Below are 25949 nucleotides of genomic sequence, written 5' to 3' on the forward strand. Positions count from 1 at the left end.
TTAAAAGAAAACAGCTAATATGAGGAGTTGTTTAAAAGGTTTAACGATTTTTATATACATATTTAGATAAAAAACAATAACGTCAATCTTTGAATGACCCGAAAGACGCCACAAATGGGAATATGGTAAGGACACTTATATATAGGATGTACCCGCAGCGTATCCACCATGCTCTTATCATATTTCATTTGTCCTGTCTTTCAAAATCATTCCAGGTTTCGTGTTATTGCACACAACGTACTTATTATGTCTTCCATTCGAGAACTTGGATAATTACGTGTCGACCCATAATTACCATTTTCGTCGGATGGTCCACATAACTCGTCCCATTGTGTGGGTTTATAATAAGTCCTTATGTGAAAACTTTAGAATTCAAGAACGATGGACTATACAGATCAAAATTTAATAAAATATAGAAACCAATTCCTAAGGCCAAGGATAAACGAGAACATTTATTGAAGTCTTAAAGATACAAACGGTGTTTACCTAACAACATGCGCGAAACTCTTGAGTAGTATGGAATAGTTAAAATAACGGATGACATCGATTGAAATCATTCATATGAAATAATAAAGTTGAGGATAACATGTTAAGTAAACGTATTATTGAGCTACAAAATGTAAACACGCAAGTCGATAAGCATTGGGTCCGAGAATAATAACGAAACTTTAATAAAAGGAATCAAGTAAGTTCTTGGAGTCAATAATGACTCTATAAACAATTGAAAATATCAACGCAATATTTGAGATTAATAAATAATTGCAACTTCGAGATCAAAGTAAAACATTGACCTCAAATTGGTAGAACATTGAGAACAATTTCAAGGTCGAATTAAAATTTTGATCTTAATTGGTAAAACATTGGGATTATGAATAACAAAATGATCCGAACAAAACGTTGAGCGAAAATAGAACAATATGACCAAATTATTCGTGTAACCAAAATAAACTCAAAATGTGTATAAACATGCTCATAGTTTCCAACTTCCACTTAAACGATTATGTTTATGTAAAATCGGTTATGGACCACGAGATTGAAATAACAAGGTAAACCGCCTCAGAATGTAACTATGGATGGGAGTAGTTCACAAATCAACGAATAATCTACCTTGATATTAACTTCGTAGACAACCTTTGAGAGGAACTCGATACATAAAAATACATGAAAATGCCAAAACAGAAAGATATCTATAACATATGAAAGAAAGGAAAAAGGTAACTTGCGATGCTTGTCTTCTCGAAATGGGTTTTGCGGTATGAAGGTTATTGCGGTGCGGTGGTATGGTTTACTAATCCGAAACTCGTTGGCGTTGACAAAAGGGGAAAACAGAAATGATTGATGACATTGTTTGTGAAAATCGTTTGTAGGGACGCAATGCTCAAAACTAAAATGAAATTTATGATAATAACCTTGCATATATACTTAACTAGATAGAAAACAATGGAAAACTTTCGATGTAAAGGATTTCCCGGTTGGGTGGCGTTTTATGAAAATGGAAGTCGTTAGATAAAATAACTCGTTGATAGTAATATAATAGCCCCATGGCTTAGGAATTGTCTAAAGCGAAATATTTTATGTTATTTTAATAATTTTATTGGAATGATAATAATAATAATAATAATAATAATAATAATAATAATAATAATAATAATAGTAATGGTATTATTAATACTAATATTAATGGTAATAATAGTAATTATAATAGTGAAGTATTGATAGTAGTAATGATGATGATGATGATGATGATGATGATGATGATGATGATGATGATGATGATGATGATGATGATGATGAACCATTTGAATTTTCGTAAAGTTCTTTTGATCCAAAACGACTTGAATATATTTCGTATAACAAAATATATACTTATTAATGATCGTTTTAAAATAATAAAGATTTGAAATTTCACGAAAAAGAATGTTTGTAAAAGGACTAAATATGGAAAAGAGTGTAGGAGTTAATAACAGGTTTGAAAAGTCGAAAATCAAATAAACCTTTGAGAGGTCAAGGAACGCGGGGTAAGGTTTTGTAAGATAGAAACAAGTCGGGCCTTATAACGGGTGTTCTCGAGTTACTGCAATAGTAGCGAGTTTGAAGTTTGAGCATAAGGTAAGGCAGAAGGTGGGGGATCAATGGTTTGGTAACAGGTCGTGGGAATAAAGGTATGTATAGTTATTAGACGAAAGTTGATGAGTTGGCTGAATTTAACACTATTTGGGACATTTCGACATTGCGGTAACGGAGTGGGGGAATCGTACATGTCATACAAAGGGTGGGTTTTCGTGTAAATATCTTTGTTAGGTTGGGTTTGAGTATCCAAGAGTTAGGTTGGGTTTGGATTTAATTAGGTATATCTTTGAAGTTTAAATGTATCGTGTAGTTGGTAATGAATCTTGGTTTGTTATGGTCGGGATTTCGATGGTCAATTGCTTAATAATTTGAGTTGTAGTTTTCGTGGTTTGAGTTTCGAGGGTATCGTTGAGTAGAACGAGAACGCATGAAGTGTGAACAATTCGCATGACATTGGACGTAAATATGAAATTCATATCAAAATTAAAAGAAACGTTACATGAGAGGTTCCTAAAATCGGAATCCATTTATAAATATGTAAATAAATAAATAAGTACAATAGAATGAAACCATATTTGAAATCGAAATCGAAGTGCTCATGAGTCAGTACTAATCTTGTAAATTTCCGAATAAAAATATATCAAATTTTGAAATAAAAACACAAAATTAATACAAATCTAATATGAGTAATGAAATCGAATTGAAAATCGAGTGTTTATGTACCACCATAACTTTTCGAATTTTCAATTAAAACTATAATAAATGAAATTATATAAAGAAAATGAATTGAGAATCGACAATTCATGCATCACTGTGACCTTTCGAATGCTCAATTTAAAGCACATGAGAAAACGAGTATTGAAAAATCGACTATTCCTGTATCACCATGACTTTTCGAATTCTCAATTTAAAACACACGAGAAAATGAGTATTGAAAAATCAACTATTCATGTATCACGATGACTTTTCGTATTTTCAATTCAATGTATAAGAAATAATGAATAGATACAAATAAAGAAACACATTGAAACTCGACTATTCATGTATCACCATAACCTTTCGATTTTTTTTCAAATTATAATAATAATAACTGAATTTATAAATTAAGAAGACGGGTTGAAACAATTTATGTACTAGCATGAATTTTACAAATTTCAATTAATATAAACACAGAAAACGAATTGAAACTCGAGTATTCACATATCCCAATGACTTGTCAAAACCACAATATAAATGATTGAGTATTCGGAATCACACGTTGTATGAATCATCATAATTTGTATGTTCCATTAAAAATAAAAATGTGTAATCAAATCGAACCGAAAGTTGGGTATTCGTGTATCACCAGAACTTAACAGACTTTCAGTTAAAACCTGTAAATCAAAATGTGTAATCAAATCAAACCAAAAGCTGATTATTCGTGTATCACCACGACTTGTCAGACTTTTAGTTAAAACACATTGTAAAACATTGAAGGTCGGAATCACACGTCGCATGAACCACCATGACTTGCGTGACATCCTAAGGAGTGCAACCATATCCTTATCATAAAGGGACATGGTCTTTAAGAAGATGAAATATGGAACACCGAATTTGAAAATTGCTTAAAATTGCTTTTGAGAAAACTTGTTTTAGGCCTAAGCCTTGAGCTTGTGTGTGTTTACTTGTATTCATGAGGTGTTAATGGAATCAGTAGTATAGTAATCCAGTAATAGTAAGTGCGTTTAAACAATCAATTAAGGCTCACATAATTCTATCATGCAACCCTAACAAATAAACAAATAAGCTATAGCTACCTTAAACACTACGTCTAATGTCCTATCTTAAAGCCACGGCTCTAATACCAATCTGTAACACCCCGGCTAAAGCGGAAACGTTTAATGAATCCAAAATGATGGAACTTCTCAAGCTATAAATAAAATAAATACGAATATTTAAAGACTAGCTAACGGGATTAATAAAGTTGTAAATATTTGGTTAACGTGGTAGTGAATTTATTTTAATATATATTATGGGATTTTAAGACACTTAGATATAATATTGTTTAAAAAAAAGATTATTAAGTTAACGAAAAGTACTTAACGAAAGGTATAATAATATTTCTAAGTTTTTAACAGGTCTTAATGATTTATATTATTTTTATATTAGTAAATTAATAACTCGATATTAATATGAGGAATTACAAGCACGAATTAAATTTGACGGGTTAAGGTTATCGAATCGAAATAAAATCTAATTTTTAATGTTTTAACGAACTTTATTATTTAACGAAATAAAATCTAATATATATATATATGAACAAGACCGAAAATTCAAAATGGGTCGGGTTTGAAAAGTAACGAATGTTACATTACTGGAATTAGATCAACTTGGATTAATTGGGCTTAACATGTTGAGTGGGGTCCAAAATAAGGGTAACTCATCGGCTCATCACATGAAAACAGTTTGCGTTATGACAACATATAGAGGATTTTAGGCTAGTTTTGGCTTAGTCAAAAGACCCATTGTTTATAACTCATTGAACATGTTTGTCACAGCCCATTAATAGTATTATTATATACCATCGGCCCATTTACAACTCACATATAACTTGTTTATTTAGCCCGCTTATAGTTTGAATTTTAGTCAAACTATAAATAGTTATTGCAGCCTGTTTTTATTTTGACAGTTTGACTTCCTAAAAGTCAAACATCACTTTAATTTTCACAATAATCAGTTTAGGATCAAAAGACGCGCTTAGTAACTGGTTGTCGAGATTAGAAGTCATTTTTAAAATTCTTTTTGTCTTTTTTGACCCATTATCAATTGTTTTGTATATTGAATAGTTGCACTTGGTTATCAAGGATCTTGTGAAGGAAAAAGAAGAAGATAAAGAAAGATTAAATGGAATTATTAAGGAGTTGATGGCTGAAAAGGAAAAGGATAAGGCGGAGAAAGTTGCAATTCTTAAGAGGATGACTAACATTGAAACCTTGTTAAAATCTGTGGTTCGATAAGCAATGTCAATATTTTGAAGCCACGTTAACACGCCTTATTTGAATATTCTGAAAATTTGGATGTGCATTTGGATTTTATATTAGACATTTTAATTTGGGTTATTTTTGGATATTTATTACATACTTTTTTTTAAAAAATGTCTGGATAGTTCAGATTTGTCCAAATGGTCCAATTAAATGTAGCAATTCCGACCGCGTCGGTGGTTGCAAGAATTCCGACCGCGGCGGTGGTTGCAAGAAATCCGACCGTGGCGGTGGTTGCATGATTTGCGACCGTCGCGGTGGTTGCAAGAATTCCGACCGCGGCGGTGGTTGCAAGAAATCCGACCGTGGACCGCGGCGGTGGTTGCAAGAATTCCGACCGCATCGGTGGTTGCAAGAATTCCAACCGCGGCGGCGGTTGCATGAATTGCGACCGCAGCGGTGGTTGCATGAATTGCGACCGTCGCGGTGGTTGCATGTTTTGCAACAGCTTTAGTTGTTGGTCGCAAAATGTAATAGCAGTCGGAAAATGGTCGCAACAGAGTAATTCCGACCTGCGTTTTTCCCACCGCATTTTCAGTTGCAAAACGGTCACAACAGGGCAATTACGACCGTTTTGCGACCGGAAAGATGGTCTCAAATGCCTAGTTTTCTAGTAGTGTATGGTGAAAGAGACTAACGAACGTCATAGGCTTTCAGCTTTTATTCAAATATTTGCTACTTCCCTTCTATATGTTTGATAATTTCACTTGATTTAGAGTTATTAGACATTTTGTGTATGTTTGGAATGTGATAGATATATATTTGGAATGTGATTGAACTTTAATTATGGTAAAGACATTATGATTTCTATATTTAAGATTTTTATTTTATATTGTTAAAAGGTGGCATTATGATTCCAAGAATTTGTAGTGGCAGACAAAAATAGTGTCACTAAAAGTTCAACGCTTAGTGAGAGACGAATAAGCGCCTGTAATTAAGCCTCAAAAATTTTTATTGGCAGTTGAAAAAAGTGTCATTAAGCCCAAAAGTTTGGACAGGAAGCACCAAAAAAGTGTCACTAAAGTCCAAAAGTTTAAATGTTTGTAGTGGCAAACGAAAAAAAGTGCCACTAAAAGGTCAAATTTTCAATGGCATGCGGAAAAGGTGTCACTAAAAGCCCAAAATTTTTTATTGGCATACGGATAAAAGTGTTAAAAAAACCCCAAAAGTTTGTAGCGGCAGACGAAAAAAGTGCCACTAAAAGGCTTTATTGGTAGCACTTCTAGTGACACTTTTTTATGTGCCACTCATTTGAACAAGGTTCTTTAGTGACACTTTTTTGCTTTGTTGTGACACTTTTTGTCGACTTCTTTTATATAATGGATGAAAAGAATATTGGTCGGGTTTTTGATGATATGAATGTTTGAATGAAGATTAGCCCTTGGATATAGTTTAATCAACTGCCAGGAATTGTTTGTAGCTGGAGCGCGTAGATCAGGCATTTAGCGGCGTTTCTAGTACGTCCTCATCAATCTAGTATTTCATCCATTTTAGGTTCTACCAATTTTGTAAAAACATGCTATCTCCAACATGTGTGGACCTGAAATGACTATGCATAGATCACCCATATTTATGTGGTCCGTCCCGGTGAAAACATTCGCACTTTTATTATCACTTTTGTAATGCCCCGGATTAAGCGGAAACGCCTAAGTGTGACGTACAGATTGCTCAAAACACATGTGACACTATTAAGTGACAATATTATCATTAATTAATTTTAACATCAAATACACAAGTTTAAAAACAAGAAATACAAGACAAACAATAATAATTTAAACAACTTGTCCATTTCTGAAAATACCCTAAATGCTAATGTCTTCTCCAATGTATCATCCTCTAATAATTGTATATGTAGCATGTATATAAAATAAAGTCAACTAACAAATAGTTGGTGAGAATCACACAAGTTTGATATAAATACGTAAGAAATCGTACAATTCAATGAACATGTGTAACAACGCAAGCAAGGTCCTTTCCAGTTGGTAACTACCAATGTACTCTGATAAACGAACAGCGCAAGTAAGATCCTTTCCAGTTGGTAACAACCAACGTACTTGGATAAACACACAACGCAAGTAAGGTCCTTTCCAGTTGGTAACAACCAACATACTTGGATAAACACACAACGCAAGTAAGGTCCTTTCCAGTTGGTAACAACCAACATACTTGGATAAACACATAACGCAAGTAAGCAAATAAACACGCAAGTCCATAATGCGAATTGTAGTTTGAATAAAGCATACTAAGTAATTGTTTGAGTAGGATATGCATGCTACCCCCAAAATGTAAAAACGTTTAAAAAACAGGGTGTGAGAAACTCACCTTGAAAATGAGGATGAAAGTTTGAAAGATCGAACAAACAAATCGGAGAATCACGGTGGATTTTCCAAAACAGGTATATACGTATGCTAGATTTTAACGAGTCTAAATGGAAATGAAACTACGACAAATTGGGACTTAGGGAATTTTTTTTATTTAAATTGAGATTAACAAAAATGAATTAATGTTTTTATGCCATTTGATATTTATTAGTTGAATAATGATTTATAAATGAGCAATTGTATATTATTAATATAAGCATAAATAGCATGATTAAAAACAATTTATGATTAAATGTTTTGTTTTATTTTAGTAACATGATAAATTCATTTAATAATTAATTAGTTTAAAGGTTTTTCATGATTTATTTTAAAGAAATTATACATATTATTTTATGTTGAACAAAAATAAACAATAATTAAGTTACTCAATTAATTATTTAGAGATATCAAGTATATTTGTTCTATTATAATAAATATTTAAATAAAACATTTTTTGTAAATCATCTTATTTGAAAGAAAGTTTATAAGTTTATCATGATCAACGGATTATAAAATTTAGCTAAATATTAATTCTTGTTCTTGCAAAATAACTAGGTTTGATCCAAGATTTAGAAAAAAACAAAGTGTTTATCTTGGATATCCATGATCATAGTGATTCTTAAAACCAAAATATAAGATTTTTATGATGAAAGTGTCATGATCATGAAGAACAACTTATGAACATTCAAGGTAAAAAACAAAAACTATAAAATGCATGAAATCATAAAACTTACATGTTATGCTCTCAAGCTTAAGAAATGAATGTATTTGAGGTGTGAAAATGATGAAGGATTAGTCCTCTTTTTATAGTGAAATTGTAGAGTTGTTATGTTTATAAAATTTATGGAATTTAATCATGTTTAATATAATTAAAAACAAAAATAATAGGTTTTCAAAGTGTTTAACTCTTTTAATAAATTTATTTAATTAAAACCTTCATTGGTTTATTTTTATTAGTTAAAATAACATATGAAAGATGGTAATAACAATAATCCAAGAATAATTCTAGTGATTTGCATGAGAAAAGTTCATGAATAAATTATCTTGATTATGAATGTTTTAAATGAACATGCAATACTATAAGGGTGATGAAAAATATAATTGCATAGAAATGATCACATAAAATACATGAAACGAAAATTGAGATTAATTAATAACATAAACAGATATATAAATAAATAAAAACAAAACCGAAAATTTAAAGTGGGTTGGATTTTTGAGTTTAAAAAGTGACGAATGTTACAACTTTTGGTACTGGCAGGGGCAATCACCATGTTATTAATCGATCGAAACTTTAATACACCCTTTTCAGATTTCGCTGGAGGCCTCCCTGTGGGTGTCACCTTGGATGTAGCCGCTATTCCCCCGGCTCGCCTCTAATATTTCACTTTCTTGTAGTGATCCACAGTTTAAAATTTAATTTATTAAATAATTAATTTTATTGTTTTAAAAAATTGGGTCATGTAGCGACAACATGTCGAAACTAAAGGTGAATACTAATTTTAATTTTCAATAAAAATAAATTGGGGGCAAACTATTTCGACGCTATGTCTTTATGGTGACCTTTATCAACGTAACAATGGCATTTAGGACATCTAACGTCTATTGTTGTGTTGACGAAACTATAGCAAGGACATATCGTCATATCATATAAGAATTTTTTTAGCATGTCCCTTGAAACTTTTATAAAATTAATATTATTATGATTATTATTAATAACAATATTATTACTATAGCTAGTACGAGTCAATCCTTCTTAAAGTCCTTTTAAAAAAATCTCTTTAAAAGGGAATGCATTTAAATTTGCAATTTGTCTCTTTTGTTTTCTTCTTTCTTAATCGATATTCTAATACAAGTTCTAGTTTTGCTTGTGGATAATCAAAATATTAGAAAAGCCCTTTTAACAAGCATAATAAATAAGGCTATATTAGAAAAGTTAAAAAAGATAACGTGATTTTTTTTATGACTTATTTCTTTTAACCTTTGTAGTTTATGGGATTTGAATTTTCGTTTAAGTTTTTGTAATTTATGGGACTTGAATCTAAGATCTTCCAAACCCTTCTAACCTAAGGTGTTTCAAGATTTGGTTTTTGCTAATGGACCACCAACCCATAAATAGATAACGCGGTTCTAAAATGAAGATTTCATCATATATGATATAAATATAGCACAAGGGCAAAGAACGACTTGTTCAAGACATCTGCCCACCATACACTCGGTGGACCCAGGAGTCAATATCACTAGCTTGTCTGCACCTTTAACGACCGGAGCTCCCAAAAGTAAACAGGACTTCCAACTCGCATGCCCACATAGCACTCCAAAGACCAACGTGCTTAACTAGATACGCTAGTTATATATATACCGTTAATACAATTATTATGCATATTCACAAATCACACCATAAATCTCATCTCTCAACTGTCCACTCATGATTTCATCCAGCTTTCTTGCTTCTCACATCCTTCCACTGATCCTATTCCACTTACTTTTAGCAACCCAACCCACGTCTTCAGTTCGAACAGGCCATCGAGCCACTCTAACTCGTACTTATTATTCCGGTAGAACCTGGACCAACTTTCCTTTTCCAACCCCATGGAATAACAACCCCTCACCTTCACCTATACAGTATTCACTTAAACCTCAAAACGATTTGTACATCATGACTGTCGGGGTATGGTACTAAGAACCCTAATTTATTATGTTTTGGGCTTATTTTATTATATTGGCTAATACATTTGTTATTGGGCTGAGGGGGTTTTGTGGAGGTAACCCTAACTGGGCTAGGCCCATTAGGGTACCATGATGGTGGCCATGAGGCTCCCTATATAAGGAGGTCTCCACCTCCTTATCAAGGGTTGGCAAATAGCTCAATAAGAGCCACCACCATATTTTTGTGTCTGTGAACAAGAGATCCTCTGGATTTCTTAGCGGTCACCTCCACACCCCCAAAAGTCACAGCAGATCACAGCAGCGGTCGGAGCAGAAGCAAGCAAGTCGTGGTTCGTTCATCTCGAAGTCCGTGGAAACATCGTCATGGGTCAGGGCAGATTCATTTCACGTTTCTACAATGACCCTAGACATTGGGACACCACCTGTCACAGTTTCGGGTGTCATGGATACGGGAAGCAACCTCATATGGACCAAATGCGAAAATAGTACAGGTCTAGATAGCTTTTTTGACCCTAGTAAGTCCGCATCTTTCTTTGATGTTCATAAATCTTTGACAGCGAATTATGATGATGGTCTGTCGGTAAATGTAACTTTGGGCGAGGAGATCTTAAGCATTACTGAGAATTTGTTAAAGAAAATAATATTTGGTTGTGGGCAACCAGATGACGGTCATGATAAGTACGAGGGAATAATAGGAATCGGGCGTGGGAGGGAGTCGTTGATTTCACAGTTAAATGAGCGCATTTTCTCGTATTGTCTCGGTTCTAGGTCTGGCGGAGAAACAAGCGGTGTTTTGCTAACAGGGTCTAAAGCAAGAAATGAATATAGTGACGTCGTCCAAACTACGCCTTTGATAAGAAAAGAGAACATGCCGTATTACTACATATCTCTTGAAGGTATATATATCTTGTATAGTTCTAGTTTGGTTGTGTTTCCTTGTTTATCTCTATTTTGGTTCTTATATGATAAAGGCCAAATAGTGTACAACAATATTTGGACCATTGATTTCTGGCGACAACATATAATTACGGAACACAAAGTTCGCCTACTTTTTAAAACATTGATAAGTTTTATACACGACATTATTTTAAAATAAAACAACATCGTAAAATCGAACAGTTTATTCCTTTTAATTAGAGTATTTGTTGGTATACTTAAAAAAAAACTTTTTAAAAACCCAGGTATGATATGCATATAGTGTGTGATTATGATCATGTGCTATTATTTTACTCTATGTGTGATTATTTTTCTTCAAGCATGACTACATAACTATTTTTCTTCATGCACGATTGTTAATGTTTATGCTACCGCATTATTTTAAATTGTAATCAAGGGTATAGAATGTCTTGTACTTTTTTTTTCGCATGATAAGCAATTATCACACGATAACATGTGGTCCTATACTGCATATGTCCTGTGTTCTTGATGTGAGAATTATAATCAAAATACCAAAGCTTACCCTACATATCCCCAAAAGGTATCTCAGTAGGTGAAACCAAACTTGGGGTCACAAGCTCTGATTTCGCGATCAGTAATGGAGATGGAGGGATGATCATCGACTCAGGCACAACCTTCACATACTTAAAACAGGACATTATTGATATGATTAGCAATGAGTTCATGAACCAGACAAAGCTTGAAAAGTGCAATGATACTATAACGCCGTATAGTAGTCTTGAACACTGTTTCATGTATCAAGGCTATGATAAAGCTGAAGCCCCAAAACTGGTTTTTCATTTTGAGGGTGCTGATTGGGAGTTGCCTCTAGAACATTACGTCTACGAAAAGCAAGATGGAGAAGGAGGGTGTTTGGCTTTCATGAGTACTAGTGATTCTGATAATCAGTTTTCTTTTGGAAACATTATGCAACAGAATATGATGGTGATTTATGATCTTGATCAAAACATTTTATCCTTTAAGCATGCAATCTGTAATGCATATTAAGCTCTTTTACGTTTCCCGTGAAGAAATCAATTTTAGACCTTAATGTCGGTCTAGAATACATGGCTTGTATTTTATATTTTTAATGTTTTAACTATCAGTTAAGTTGGGTTGACAATCTACTTTTACTTGTACCATGTTCTCTTTTTCAGAATCTAGCTTGCTTGTCAATTATATTTTCGTTTTCTTTGTATGTTTTAAGATTTGACCGACTTTCTGTACATTTTAACACCAATCCATATGACAAAGCTACACTAGAAGATTTGGTGACAAAGCTTCAGAGTTGGTGAGGCCTGAGGCGAGTGTTGCCGGAGTTTTGTGCCGGAGTTGCAGGTTTACGGTTTTAAGTAAGAAAGAAGGGTAAGAGTTTAAGAGATATATAAATAATAATATAAAATGAAAAAAAAAACAAGAAGGCTTTTAGAGCATTCACAATGGATTCTTCAAATTATGTAAGGGAGTTCTTTATTTTTTAGAGATGGTTAAAAATAGTTGAGACGAGAACAGAGAAAATGTTACTGTTCATGGTTAAATTTGGATATCCATACTGTTCATCTCTATAATTTTTTAATATTTTTGAAAGTGGTTGTGAGTGAATGAGAGAGAAAAGATAATGATAAAAGTATAAAAAAAAATATTATTTAATTAAAATAATAGAGAAAAGATAGTGTTTTTAATATAATTATAAAGATGGAGATAAAGAATTAGTTAGAAATGATGTTATGCTTCTATATAGCATAGGTGTGGGAAAAGCTAATAATTTTTAGTCTAATCTTTTCTTTCCTTTTCCTTTGAACGTTGGTTTTTTTTTGTTTATTTTATTTTATTTTTTTGATTTATTACTTTACTTTCTTTTATTTTTTAGCTCATGTAATTACATATATAGCTTTGATGTTTTCCGTTTGATATTTTTTTTCATCTTAACTTGTAATATTAATGTGTATTGGATGAATTTTGTTAATGTGCAACTTAAAAAATATGAATACCATTAAACAGATTCTCAAAACTTGTTGCAAGATGAATAGATGATATTACTTATTCAAATAAACGAAAATAAAATAGCTTAACTTAGAAAGTATAGAAGAACATACATTTTTTATAGAATAAATAAGTTGTTTAATTAATTAAAATTATTTTTTTGTCAAGTATATAAAATAAAAGTGAAAAAAGTAAAATAATAAGAAAAGAAAATGAATGTAAAGAAAATATAATAGAAACTCAAACGACATGTTAATTCGCCATAAATTTTTTACTTTATGTTGAACAAGCGATGAGAGAAAAATCAATTGCCACAATGGCAATTTACTCGTGAAGTTATCATTAGCTTAACCCGTCCAGACCAGGTTTGAAATATATTTTTCTCAAAAAATATGTTGTTATTTTATTTTGTGGCGACCCGATCGAAATCAGACTGAAAAGTTTTAATATTTAGCGATATACACTTTACCCAAAAAATTTCCGACCCATGCGAAAAATATTTCGGGGTCCGCCACTGACTTTATCTATGTGAATATTGTATAATGATGGATGATCGGGATGACCTGAAACTATCTTAGTCTCAAATTCTTTAGTATGTAATATATCTTTGGCTGGGTCTAGGCATTCAAATCTATGTTCCAACAGCTCTGGATCCTCTCCCACCACATCATCATCATCAAACAAAACCTGGTTTACCTTTATCACCGGTTCTTTAAAGGTTGCTATGTCTTCAACAGGATCTAAACATGCCCAATATCTGAAATCTCTCCCTCTATATCATCATCATCATCATCATCAGTACAACAATTGCACTCTTTGACTCTACAATAATTGATAGATTGGTGAGGTAGTAATATCCATAACCTCCTCCCCCCCCCCCCCACTTCGTTCTCTGAAAGCTCAAGATTCTCGTCTATCACTTCACCATACATCACAACATCACTAGCCAATTGCTCTCGACCTTGTTTAATTTGAGCCACATCTTGAAATAGTTTACTTATAAGCTTATCTTGGGCAACATTCGACTTTTCTTGGATTTCCTTGTACTCTTCTCACTCTCTATATATATCTCTCTCTCTCTGACTCTCTGTCACCAAAGTCATCAATGCATTCAATTTGGTACTTACATCATCATAGTTATACTCTTCATAATCCTCATATGATGGTTTAAAGTATTCATGGTAATAGTAATCCTCCTCTTGATAACTTGCAAAAGCTGGTGTTTCGGGCCCATCATTATCATATTCTAGATCATGCCCATAATTCTGACCAATGTCTTACTAATGATATTCTTGATGATATGGTGGTGGCGGAAAATAATTTTGGCAATCTTGGTTAGACTGATGATGACGGTTATGATATAGCATGTCACGCCCTCGTTGGTTGTAGTTTCTTTCTCTATAATTTTCTGGATCGTAATAGCTTTGAGGATTTGGTGAAGGTAGTTCATGAAACGGAGATGAATGGTACAAATGTACATCTTCCACAACCTTATATTCCTCATAGGGGTCCTAAACCAATCTCTTTGTCATTGAGAGTTACTTGCACACATACGACACAAGAATACCTAGCGGAAAACAAACAAAAATAAAACTAAAATAAAAACTAAAATAACAAAAATAAACAAAAAGACTAAACTACCACTTTGCGTGTTGATTCCCTGGTGACAACGCTATTTTGATCGATGTTGAAAGGTTAGTCAAAAACATTTACAAAATTACCTTTACTAGCAAGAACAAGTAAGGTGTTAAATCCACAGGGAATCAATGGAAAACGCTACTAAAGTTTATGGTTTATTAATTTATTTTATTATGGCGGACAGACGATGTCAAGCGGTTTAAAAATTGATTTAGTTGTAACAAAATATGAGAAACGATGACTACACTTCAAGTTCGGGTAATGCATAAACTTACTAATCAAACTTATACCAATTGGGGAATCATATAGACATAATTCATTTATTTGAACATATAGATAATTACTAGACACTGTAGTTTGGTTATGATGATTCACATAACCTAATCCAATGAATTGACATAAGTGAACACGATTTACCTAATAACCAATTCGTTAACATAAAGCTTAACACCTATCTATGATTAGTGGTAAACGGTTCAATGATGATAAGAACTTAATCCTAAATATTGATGAACTCAAACCAAATATTTGATGATAAACGAAAGCAACAGAAAAAAAAATGTTTAATCGGTTCTAACAAACATATAGATTCAACCAACCAAAAGATTAATCAAAACTAAATCCCAATATAGGTAATGCTTAAAAAATAATTTCATATGCAAACCCAACCTAAATCTGAAGTGGTCACGAGTGGTTTAGCCAAGACTCTGCATCATGAATGCTTCAATTGTTGTGTGGAACCTTGAATTCATGGAAGATATAATGTTCGGGAGGTGTTAAGATGGTGAAGAAGTGATATAATGCTAACTATATATAATTCCCTTGTATATTTTATATAATATTTTATTAGTTTTTGTTCGGTTTTTATTAAAATTTTTATATTACTAACATATTTGAATAATGAAGGTTTTAGAGGTTTATCGTGGTTAAAAAGAGCGAAAAATGAGCTAAAACAGAGAACCGGAGCATCAGAATTGAACTAGACCGCATCAGAATTGAACCGGACCGCATCAGGATAACCAGACCGGTCTCCCCTCCCATTTGCCGGAGCGCCGCGCTATGGGGAGGGACCAGGCCCGCCGCGCGGCGCAGGGCCCAAGTTCCAGAACCTTCCATTGGATTTTAGGGTTTTAGCTTGATATTTCATATATAAAGACCCCTAATCTCACCCTTAAACATACCCTGAAGTTGCCATACGAATTTGGAGTTTCCAAACGCTTAGGATTGCATCTTTTGGCGAATTTGGAGTTGAAGAATCATCCGGTGGTGCGCGTATTGGTTGAAGACGAAGAACACGGGTTTTATCTTCTGTTTTCTTTCGTTTTCTTTTATTACCGCCATGAATTCTTATTTATTTGTTTTGTTTAAAATTAAGATGTTAGGCTAAATTACACTAACTGCTTAGGCTTATGATGAACCTACTTTGATGTTTTGATTTGACTTAGGATTATTATCGTTATGGTTTTTATGATGTAGTAAAATATTTAATTATATTAAATTGATGCATATGGATGCTTAGGATTGTTTGATGAGTTTTATTCCATAGTTTCCTTGATTATTGTTTGTCATATGATAGGTTGATATTATGTCAATTACTTTATGTTCATGATTATTTTATGATTGATTTCATGATAAGATCTTAGGAATAATATTATCAAATAAACCTAAATGTGCTGCTAACCTAAAATCCATAAAATGCTAGGTTATTGATAGATCTTTATTATTTAATCTTTCTTGATTTAGTTCTACGTAAGGAGTCCGTAGGTTTGATTATTTATTATTGTCTATTAAATCAATTAAATATATATTATTGAATTTCCTTTGATTTCCGCACTGTAAAGTAGGATTTCATTATAAAGGAACTAAATTATAATTAATTATGTGACCATAAGGGAACTTGATTTTTAATACTGGTGTGCGTTAAAACTTATTAGAAACCCATAGGTGTCTCTTGAGAAGGGTTAGGTGTATACAACAAGCCCTTTAAACCCCCCAGTAGCCCGGGTGGACGAGTGAGGTCTCGTGAGGGTTTATAGTGAACACACCCACAAAGTTCCAAAAGAAACGCAAACAAATATACAGATCAAATCAAATACAGTAGACAAGGTGGGGGGCTATTATATATAAATATTATTATATTATTATTACTTATTTATTTTAAATATTTTTTTTGTTTTTAGTTTTTTTATTTTTATTTATTTATTTATTTATTTTTTAGAGAACCGTGGACCCATCGCGTAGCGGGATGGGTCAGGTAAGCACACATCGCGCTACGCGACCCAAATAATTCAAATTAGGGTTTGGACCCCATCGCGTAGCGCGATGGGGTTGGTCATGGCGTCATCGCGCTACACGATGACGTCAGATGTCTGGGAAGTCCCAGCCACCATCGCGTAGCGCGATGGTCCCCAGTGAACAGAAAGTTTTTGCCGAATTGGGGTTGGGCATTTTCTGACCCAGTCACTTTTCGACATCCCGACAACACCCTGAACATGCTTCCGAAGTCGGAATTTGCAATACCTACTTGGAAAGCCGTGAAATTAACCAATTACTTACCGAACCTCCAAGACGCACACTGCATCAAAAGCCTCCCCACACTTGAGATATGCTGGACAGAACTCGAGACCAAAGTCAAACAATGACACAACGAAAAGAAATAAAATGGAACACACTTACAAACCCCTGGTTGCCTCCCGGTTAGTGTTGAATTGCGTGTCTACAGCTCGACAATGCCTCGAATGCTTCAAGTAGCTTCATAAACCGGTGAGGTCACCATAGAACTCACCGATTTCTTTCCTCTCATTCCTTTCCTCTCACTGCTACCCTTCAGGTCATTCTTGTCAGTTACAAAACATCCCTCTCTTGTATGATTTGTGCACGATGGTACGCACTTGTCAACAAGAGGGTTAGTAGCATTTTCAAACAATAATAACCGCTTAACACGGTTCCCACACTTATTGCCCAAAAATCCCTCAGCACAATCAATTACTGCATGTGCTGTGGCAAGGAACGGCCTGCCCAGTATGACTTCAGATTGTTTAATATTACCCTTAGCATAATCAAGTACCAGGAAGTCAACTGGGTAGCTAAAATCGTCCACTTGAACCATTACATTAGTAACCATGCCTCGGGGGTGTGTATGAGTTTGATTCGCCAACACCACGGTGGTGTTTACACTCTCTAACGGAACAAACTCATACTGATCATATAAACTGCCGGGCATGACACTAACACATGCTCCAAGATCTAGAAGTGCCTGATAAGTTTTGAAATCTCCAATTTGAATTGAAAAAAAGTGGCACTCCCGGGTGTTGGAGTTTACTTGAGGTGGTATTATCCTCCACCTCCTCATCATCCGTGTTGGTCAATTTGGCATTTAAACATTTTTCACAAGTGCAATTTTCACAAAAAGTTGATTCATTAGAGTTTAATTTCAATTCATTTTGGAAAATTGTTTCATTTTGACCAACACATTCATTCTAATCACTAACATCATTCACCACCCGCCTCAACAAACTGCGGTGGTGACTCAACTTCAACACGGGTAATTTCAAAATAAGGTACAAGACTTACCGCTTTAATATGCACACTATTACCTTTCTTCGAGCTTGAGCTAGCATGTTGCGGATTTACTGTGGTATCGCTTGGTAGTTGACCCGCATTCTTCTGAAATCTTGCCACGTCTGCTGCGAGCTGACCAATCTGCTTTGACATTGCTTCTGCTGACTTGTCTCTCAAATCGAACTGTCTCTGAGTTTCCTTCTGATTATCTGTCACAAGCTTCAACAATGCATCGAGTTTTGAATGAATTGACTCGTCTGAATTTCCCGAACTACCCTTCTGCTGGTCCTGATTCTGATAACTCGATGAACTGTTACCCCCGGTAACCATCTCTGTTATATCCCCGACTGTTATACTGACTGTTCGAACCACCCTGACGGTAGCTGCTCTGCTGTCGGTTCTGACTAGACCCCTGAAAGTTCGGGTTCGACTGGTTCGATGCGTTCCCGTATTTGAAATTCGGGTAATTCCTTAGGCCCAGGTGATAAGTGTTCGAATTGAACCCTTGGCCCTTATACTCCCCGTACGCGTAACTGACTTCCTCCTCGTCGGGATACTCGTCCTCATCAAACTCAGGGCAATTTTCTGTCTTATGCCCCAACTCACCATACTCTGCACAAACCGGGAACTTCACCCCGACTTTACCAACCTCTTTCTTTTTCTCTTATCTATAAACCGAGAGTTCCCTTTCCAATTCCACAATTCTTTCTGACTCGCTCGAGGCTGATTTGACTAATCTGGTGACCCCAACTTTTCTTCTTCGGTCTGCAGCTGCCTCTGCCTTGGATCTTCATTCATAAACTCCAAAAACTCCCAATCATCTTCCTCGGGTTGATTCAACAACTGACCATTACACGAAGCATTCAAATGCTTTCTGTCTTCATGTGTCAGCCCGTCAACGAAACACTTAACCAACTCCCACAACTCAATCTGATGATGCAGGCACTTCCTAATCATTTCCTTGTAACGAGTAAAGGCCTTGTGAAACAACTCACCCGGTAACTGTGAAAAATGTCTAATCTCCATTCGGGCCTCAATAGTCTTCGAATGTGAATAGTACTCGTTAAGGAAAACCTGCTGCATCTCGGCCTTGCTCTCAATACTGTGCATCGGTAGCGAGTTGAACCAGTATTTTGCTTTGTCTTTTAATGAAAACTGGAACAATCGCAACCGGACCTCATCTTGATCATAAGTACCATCACCAATAGACCCGCAAATAGCTGAAAAATCTGACAAGTGTGAATACGGGTCTTCAGATCCCAGTCCGTGAAAATGGGGAACTATGTTGATGTAGGACGGACGGGATTTGAATTTCGGTTGTCCCTGTATATGAACCTGTGGGACAATCGGTGAGGCACCATCTGAAATAGCCGGTCTGAACCGACTGTTAACACCCTGAACCGGAGGCCTGTAATTCCTTTGTCTGGCCCTCAGTTCCTCAAAACCTCCCCTGTTAACCTGAATCGGCTGTCTGCGTTCCTCTCGAAATCTTCCAATACCACCCCGATCCGGATTTCTGTTCCTCCACCTGTTACCTCTCACCCTAACAGTTCCTCAACCTCATCATCTGTGTTTCTCAGCTCAAACCCGTCATTCCCCGGTTCTTGTTCCTCCCATCTCCCTATTCTTCGTCTTCAGTATGGATACTGACATGGTCAAAATCTCTGATAATCTGCTGTCGGTGACGAGGGGTATTGTTCGGGACTGATAGTCTGGGTCTGTCAAGGTTTCGGTTTTGATTTCGGGATTGTCGGGCTGAATTTTGTGGTTGTGGATCGGTGTTTATTGGTGGTGGTAGGCCATTATTTGGTGGGTTCTTGTTATGTGGTGGGTTAGGCTCAGGTTGGAAAACATTAATTTCGGGTGGTGGGTTTTGGTTTTGGTTCATGTTCTGACCATCCATGTCTGGATGTCTGATATGAGCTTGGTTCTGCCGAGCTATACGTTCAATCTTTGGCTCGTAAATCAGTGGGGAATTTCTTCCTGAACAACGGGTGTGCATAAACCTGTTACCTGCACAAATAACACACCCCGCGTAAAATGGGAAAATAAAACTAAACTAAAAACAAAAACAAAAACTAAATTAAACTAAACTAAACAAAGAAATCAATTAATCACAAAAACACTAAGCGCACTAACTCCCCGGCAACAGCGCCATTTTGATGACCGTCGTTTGAGTCATGCAAAAACCTAATTAACCTAAGCAGCTAGGGTAAGTCAGGTATCGTATCCACCAGGAGTATGTGGTCAGTGTGAAGTGAAATCAATTCCTAAACTTATGAAGTAATTTAATTAAAGTGCTGATAACACTAGCAAACGGTTTATATGTTATAACAAGCAAACAAGTAATCACGTATTCAATCAATTAACAAATCACACTCGGGAATCCAAGTAATTAACCTAACAGCAAACTCATGCAACTTAACAGATTAACAATCACTGATCAATACCGATTGACTAACTAGATAAACCTTAGGCATCAACGCTTACTAACACATGGCACTGGTTATCAAACAGTCCCTGCCAGTGTGACTCAACTAAGGGAATATCGATAGGTAGCTAGTCTATACAACAAGTATTACTAAGTGTTGGACACCGAAGCTGACTCGTTTAGTAAGTGCCTTGTCACCAGGTCATCCAGACCATGGTACGTGTTAGCCAAAATTACACCCGTTCGACCTCCAGTCGAGTTTAGCGTTGGGTGGGGTTTGTCAAACCCAGTAGTACTACTCAACAGTGACTCGCTATTCTAAATATTAACCGGTTCGATGTGTAGGACTTCAAATGTTTCATTTGCCACTTAGCCTTTACAAGTGATATATAATTTATAACAAAATCTTAAATGCGTTGTGGAGTATGTTATCTCCCCCAAGTGAAAAGCGTTTGAAAACAGTTTAAAGAGGGGAAAGTGAAACTCACTGTTTGCGAAGAATTCCCCAAAATAAATCACCAAGATGCGCGTCACCGAAAAACTCTCTCTAACGTTCTAAAACAACAAAGAGATTTTTCTAAGTGTCGGAATATTATCGAGTCTCTAGACCCGGCACATAATACCTATGCACATAACATGTTTCGTGTTTCGTTCGTGAATCGTGTGTGACTTTAACAAGTGTTTTTGTGACACATCACATGTGTAAGCAATCATATACGTGTCATGTATTCATAACGTACATTACTAGCAATTATTCCCCGTAAGGGCATTTTGGTCAACAAATAACAATTAACTAGCCATTATTCCCCATAAGGGCATTTTGGTCAAATTATGACAATCAATTAGCAGTTATTCCCCGCAAGGGCATTTTAGTCAAAACACGACAATTATCTTGCAATCATTCCCCTCAAGGGCAATTTGGTCAAAACACGATAATAAATTAGCAAGTATCATATTTCATGCATTTTCACAAAACTCAGCAGCTAGTTTCACCAAGACAGAAATCCTACTAGAAAGATTGTACTATTTCACCGATCATAGCATCTCAATTAATTTACCAAAAATCATCACAGAAGAACATACGTCTTAGGTATCCAGAACATATTTTATTACATTTTTATTCCTCATAGTTTTCTCACAATCATCAAATCATTACAGCAAACTCATAACAGTCAAATTCATGCGCAACAGAATGTTATTTGCAATTCCTGTTAAACAAAAAATCCAAAAAATGCAAGACCACTTGGGTTAGGTTCCTAACTCAATGAGTCAACTTCCAGAAGTGGAACCAACCCAATTGGTCTCGTAGTTCATGAGATATAACATTTACAACATAACCTAACAGCAGGTCTAACAGCTCAGCTTTGCACAACGTTTTTGTAAAATCATAAAAGTTAACTTCTACTTGTCCAAAAATTACAAGTTTATATTCTTTAGAAACTAGAATCAGCCTAGTTTACTGTAGTACCAACAATCTCAACCAATTTTCATGTTTACACTTCGTTACAGTCACTTAAACATCAAATACACATTCTGTCCAGAAACTGTTTGCATCCAAACTCAACATAATAACAACCTATGAACTATCATGCATTCATATGACCCTCTAGACTCCATAAACACCATCCATGCACATTAATTACATATTACATACTTGATTAGGGTTTGTGTTTGAACTCAAATCAAAGGCACAACAATTTACATGCAACAAGATTCAATCTAGTTATCAAATCATCATCAATCAACAACAATCATGTTAGCTATATACATACACAAAATCGGAAGCTTAGGGTTTGTGGTTAGCCCAAAAAACATCAAAATCAAGCAACAAGAATGTATAGAATGATCAATTATACCTTCCTAGCACCTAGTTCTTCAATCACTGGCTTGATTTCTTGGTTGAATGTGTGTGTATGGTGGATGGCAGCCAAGGGAGCAAGGGAGGGAGGGCCGATCGGTGTGTGGAGAAAAAGAAAATAGGTTAGGGTTTACTTATTAGTGATATATATATAATAATAATAAGTTACACTCAAGTCCCTCCACTTCTAAGTATTACTTTTCTAGCCTAACTAACTTGTTTACATCTTGAGTTAACGTTTATAACCATGTTATCACATAACACATAAGTCTAACACATAATTATCACATAATTATTGTTTTGACGTTTTTCGTTTATTCATCAATCGTTTGCGTCAACTCGTTTGCGTTTCGGTGCAAATCCCGTAAGAATACACATGTAGTAAGTGTTAAGCGTCATTTAAACCCTGGTTTAAATGTAATGAAGTGTGCGTTATAGATTTAGTGATCTTAAGTTTGAATTGACGGAGTTGAGTTAACGGAGTTAACCTGAAATTGACGATTGTCACATCATTCCCATGTTAAAGAATTTTCGTCCCGAAAATTTGAGTCAAGTCGTGATGAGTGTCTGAAAGAGTAAGAAAAAAAATTTCAGTTTGTCATATCATCCCCTAGTAGAAAGAAATTTCGTCCCGAAATTTAATTCATACCTCCGGTGATGTCTGACGGTTTGCCGAGTTTCGTGGTTTTCAGTGTTTGGTTAGCCCTTCAAAAAGGTGGGGATAGTTTTTCATCATTTGATCCTCGCGTTCCCACGTGAACTCCGGTCCACGTCTCGAGTTCCAACGAACTTTAACGATTGGAATTTTGCTGTGTTTGAGCGTTTTGGTTTTCCAATCCAAAACCTCAACTGGTTCCTCAATGAAACGTAACTGTTCATCAACTTGCAGTTCCTCCAAAGGAACTACTTGGGTTTCATCGGACAGGCATTTCTTCAAATTTGATACGTGGAATACATCGTGTATGCCATTGAGTTCTGTTGGTAGGTCCAGTCGGTACGCCACCGGACCAATGCGCTCAGTTATCCGGTACGGACCAACATACCGTGGGTTGAGTTTGTTTCGCTTCCCAAAGCGAACCACACTTTTCCAAGGTGAGACTTTGAGTAACACTTGATCGTCCACTTGAAATTCGAGGGGTTTTCGGCGCTTGTCGGGGTAACTCTTTTGGCGATCTCGTGCTGCTGACATGCGATTTCGGATTTGAACAATCTTTTCCGAAGTTTCGAGTACCAGTTCCGGACCAGTGATTTGGCTGGCACCCACCTCTGCCCAGCAGAGTGGTGATCGACACTTCCGTCCGTACAGCGCTTCAAACGGCGCTGCCTTAATACTTGCGTGGTAGCTGTTATTGTACGAAAACTCTACCAAGGGTAAGTGGGGTTCCCAACTTTTTCCGAAATCCAATACGCAGGCACGCAACATATCCTCCAGGGTCTGTATAGCTCGCTCACTTTGCCCATCCGTCTGAGGATGGTATGCTGTGCTCATATCGAAACGGGTGCCTAGTGCGCTTTGCAGCGACTTCCAAAAGTGCGAAGTGAAACGAGAATCTCGATCAGAAATGATTGAGACAGGCACTCCGTGTCTAGACACTACTTCCTTCATGTAAACACGAGTCAGTCTTTCCATTTTGTCCGTTTCTTTAATTGCTAGGAAGTGTGCCGATTTAGTCAACCGGTCAACGATCACCCAGATGGTATCGCATCCCGTCGGTGTCTTAGGTAAACCCGTAATAAAATCCATTGAGATGTGTTCCCATTTCCACATTGGGAGTTCCGGTTGTTGCAGTAGACCAGATGGTTTCTGGTATTCTATCTTGACTCTGGCACAAGTCAAGCATTTGCTCACGTAGGTGGCAATGTCGGCTTTCATGTTCGGCCACCAGTAAAGTGCCTTTAAATCATGATACATTTTATCTGAGCCAGAGTGGATAGAATATCGGGACTTGTGTGCTTCGTCCATCACTAGAGTTCTCAATTCTCCGTATCGTGGAACCCAAATCCGGTTCTCAAATATCGAACCCCGTCCGATCTGGTTTCAAGTTGTTTGTTCATGCCCCGCATGAGTTCCGATGGAAGATTGTCATCTTTCAAAGCTTCAAGTTGCGCATCGCGAATCTGATCGGGTAAGCTGGCATGAATCGTGAGTTGCAATGCTCTCACCCGTCTGGGTTTATCTGTTTCTTTTCTGCTGAGGGCGTCGGCCACCACATTGGCCTTGCCAGGGTGGTACTTGATGGCACAATCATAATCTTTGAGCAGCTCGACCCAACGACGCTGTCGCATGTTCAGCTCCTTCTGATCGTAGATATGTTGGAGACTCTTGTGGTCGGTGTAAATGGTAAACTTGGTACCGTACAAGTAATGCCTCCATATCTTAAGAGCAAACACCACAGCTCCGAGTTCCAAATCGTGGGTCGTGTAGTTCTTCTCGTGAACCCGTAGTTGTCGAGAGGCGTAGGCTATAACTTTCTCGAGTTGCATCAGCACACAACCGAGACCTTGTATAGATGCGTCACAGTGCACCTCAAAATTTTCCGTTCCCTCGGGGAGGACTAGAATAGGGGCGCTACGAAGCTTGGTTTTCAACAGTTGAAAAGCGAATTCTTGCGCGTCACCCCAATTGTACTTAGTGCCCTTGTGAGTCAAAGCGGTGAGGGGTTGAGCAATATTTGAAAATCCCTCGATGAAACGCCGGTAGTAGCCGGCCAGTCCTAGGAATTGTCGCACCTCAGTCGGAGTCTTAGGTGCTTCCTAGTTTTTGATGGCCTCTACCTTACCGGGATCGACATGGATACCATTCTCGTTGATCACATGTCCTAAAAAGTGAACCTCGCGAAGCCAAAATTCACATTTCGAGAGTTTAGCATACAGTTGTTCCTTCTTCAATAGTTCCAGAATTACCCTTAAGTGCTTTTCGTGGTCTGTCTCGTTCTTGGAGTAGACGAGAATATCATCGATGAAAACAATCACAAACTTGTCGAGGTACGCCTTGCATACTCGATTCATGAGATCCATAAATACGGCTGGTGCGTTGGTTAGGCCAAAAGGCATAACCGAAAACTCGTAGTGACCATACCGTGTTTTGAAAGCCGTCTATGAAATATCTTCCTCGCGCACTCTTAGCTGGTGGTAACCAGATCGCAGATCGATCTTCGAGTAGTAACTCGATCCTTAAAGCTGGTCAAACAAATCATTAATTCGGGGTAAAGGATAACGGTTTTTGACCGTCACCTTGTTCAACTCCCGGTAGTCGATGCACATTCGGAAAGTCCCGTCTTTCTTTCGGACAAACAAGACAGGGGCTCCCCACGGCGATGAGCTAGGTCGGATAAAACCCTTATCCAACAAATCTTGCAACTGAGTGGACAACTCCTGAAGTTCCGCCGGTGCGAGCCGATACGGGGCTCGTGCTATGGGTG

The 25949-nt window shown here is 36.3% G+C and overlaps 1 protein-coding gene across 1 annotated transcript; it reads left to right on the forward strand.

The window, feature by feature from the left end:
* The first annotated feature begins 10517 nt into the window (after window positions 1–10517).
* LOC143615746 (aspartic proteinase nepenthesin-1-like) lies at window positions 10518–12064 on the forward strand. Its single transcript, XM_077088796.1, has 2 exons — window positions 10518–11016; window positions 11598–12064. The coding sequence occupies exons 1-2, from the start codon at window positions 10518–10520 to the stop codon at window positions 12062–12064; spliced, it is 966 nt and encodes a 321-aa protein (XP_076944911.1).
* Window positions 12065–25949: the final 13885 nt, after the last annotated feature.

The sequence above is a fragment of the Bidens hawaiensis genome, unplaced genomic scaffold (genome assembly GCF_021521415.1).
Source record: "Bidens hawaiensis isolate Kalapana, Puna unplaced genomic scaffold, B.hawaiensis_p1.1 tig00044119_1, whole genome shotgun sequence".
Lineage (NCBI taxonomy): Eukaryota > Viridiplantae > Streptophyta > Magnoliopsida > Asterales > Asteraceae > Bidens > Bidens hawaiensis.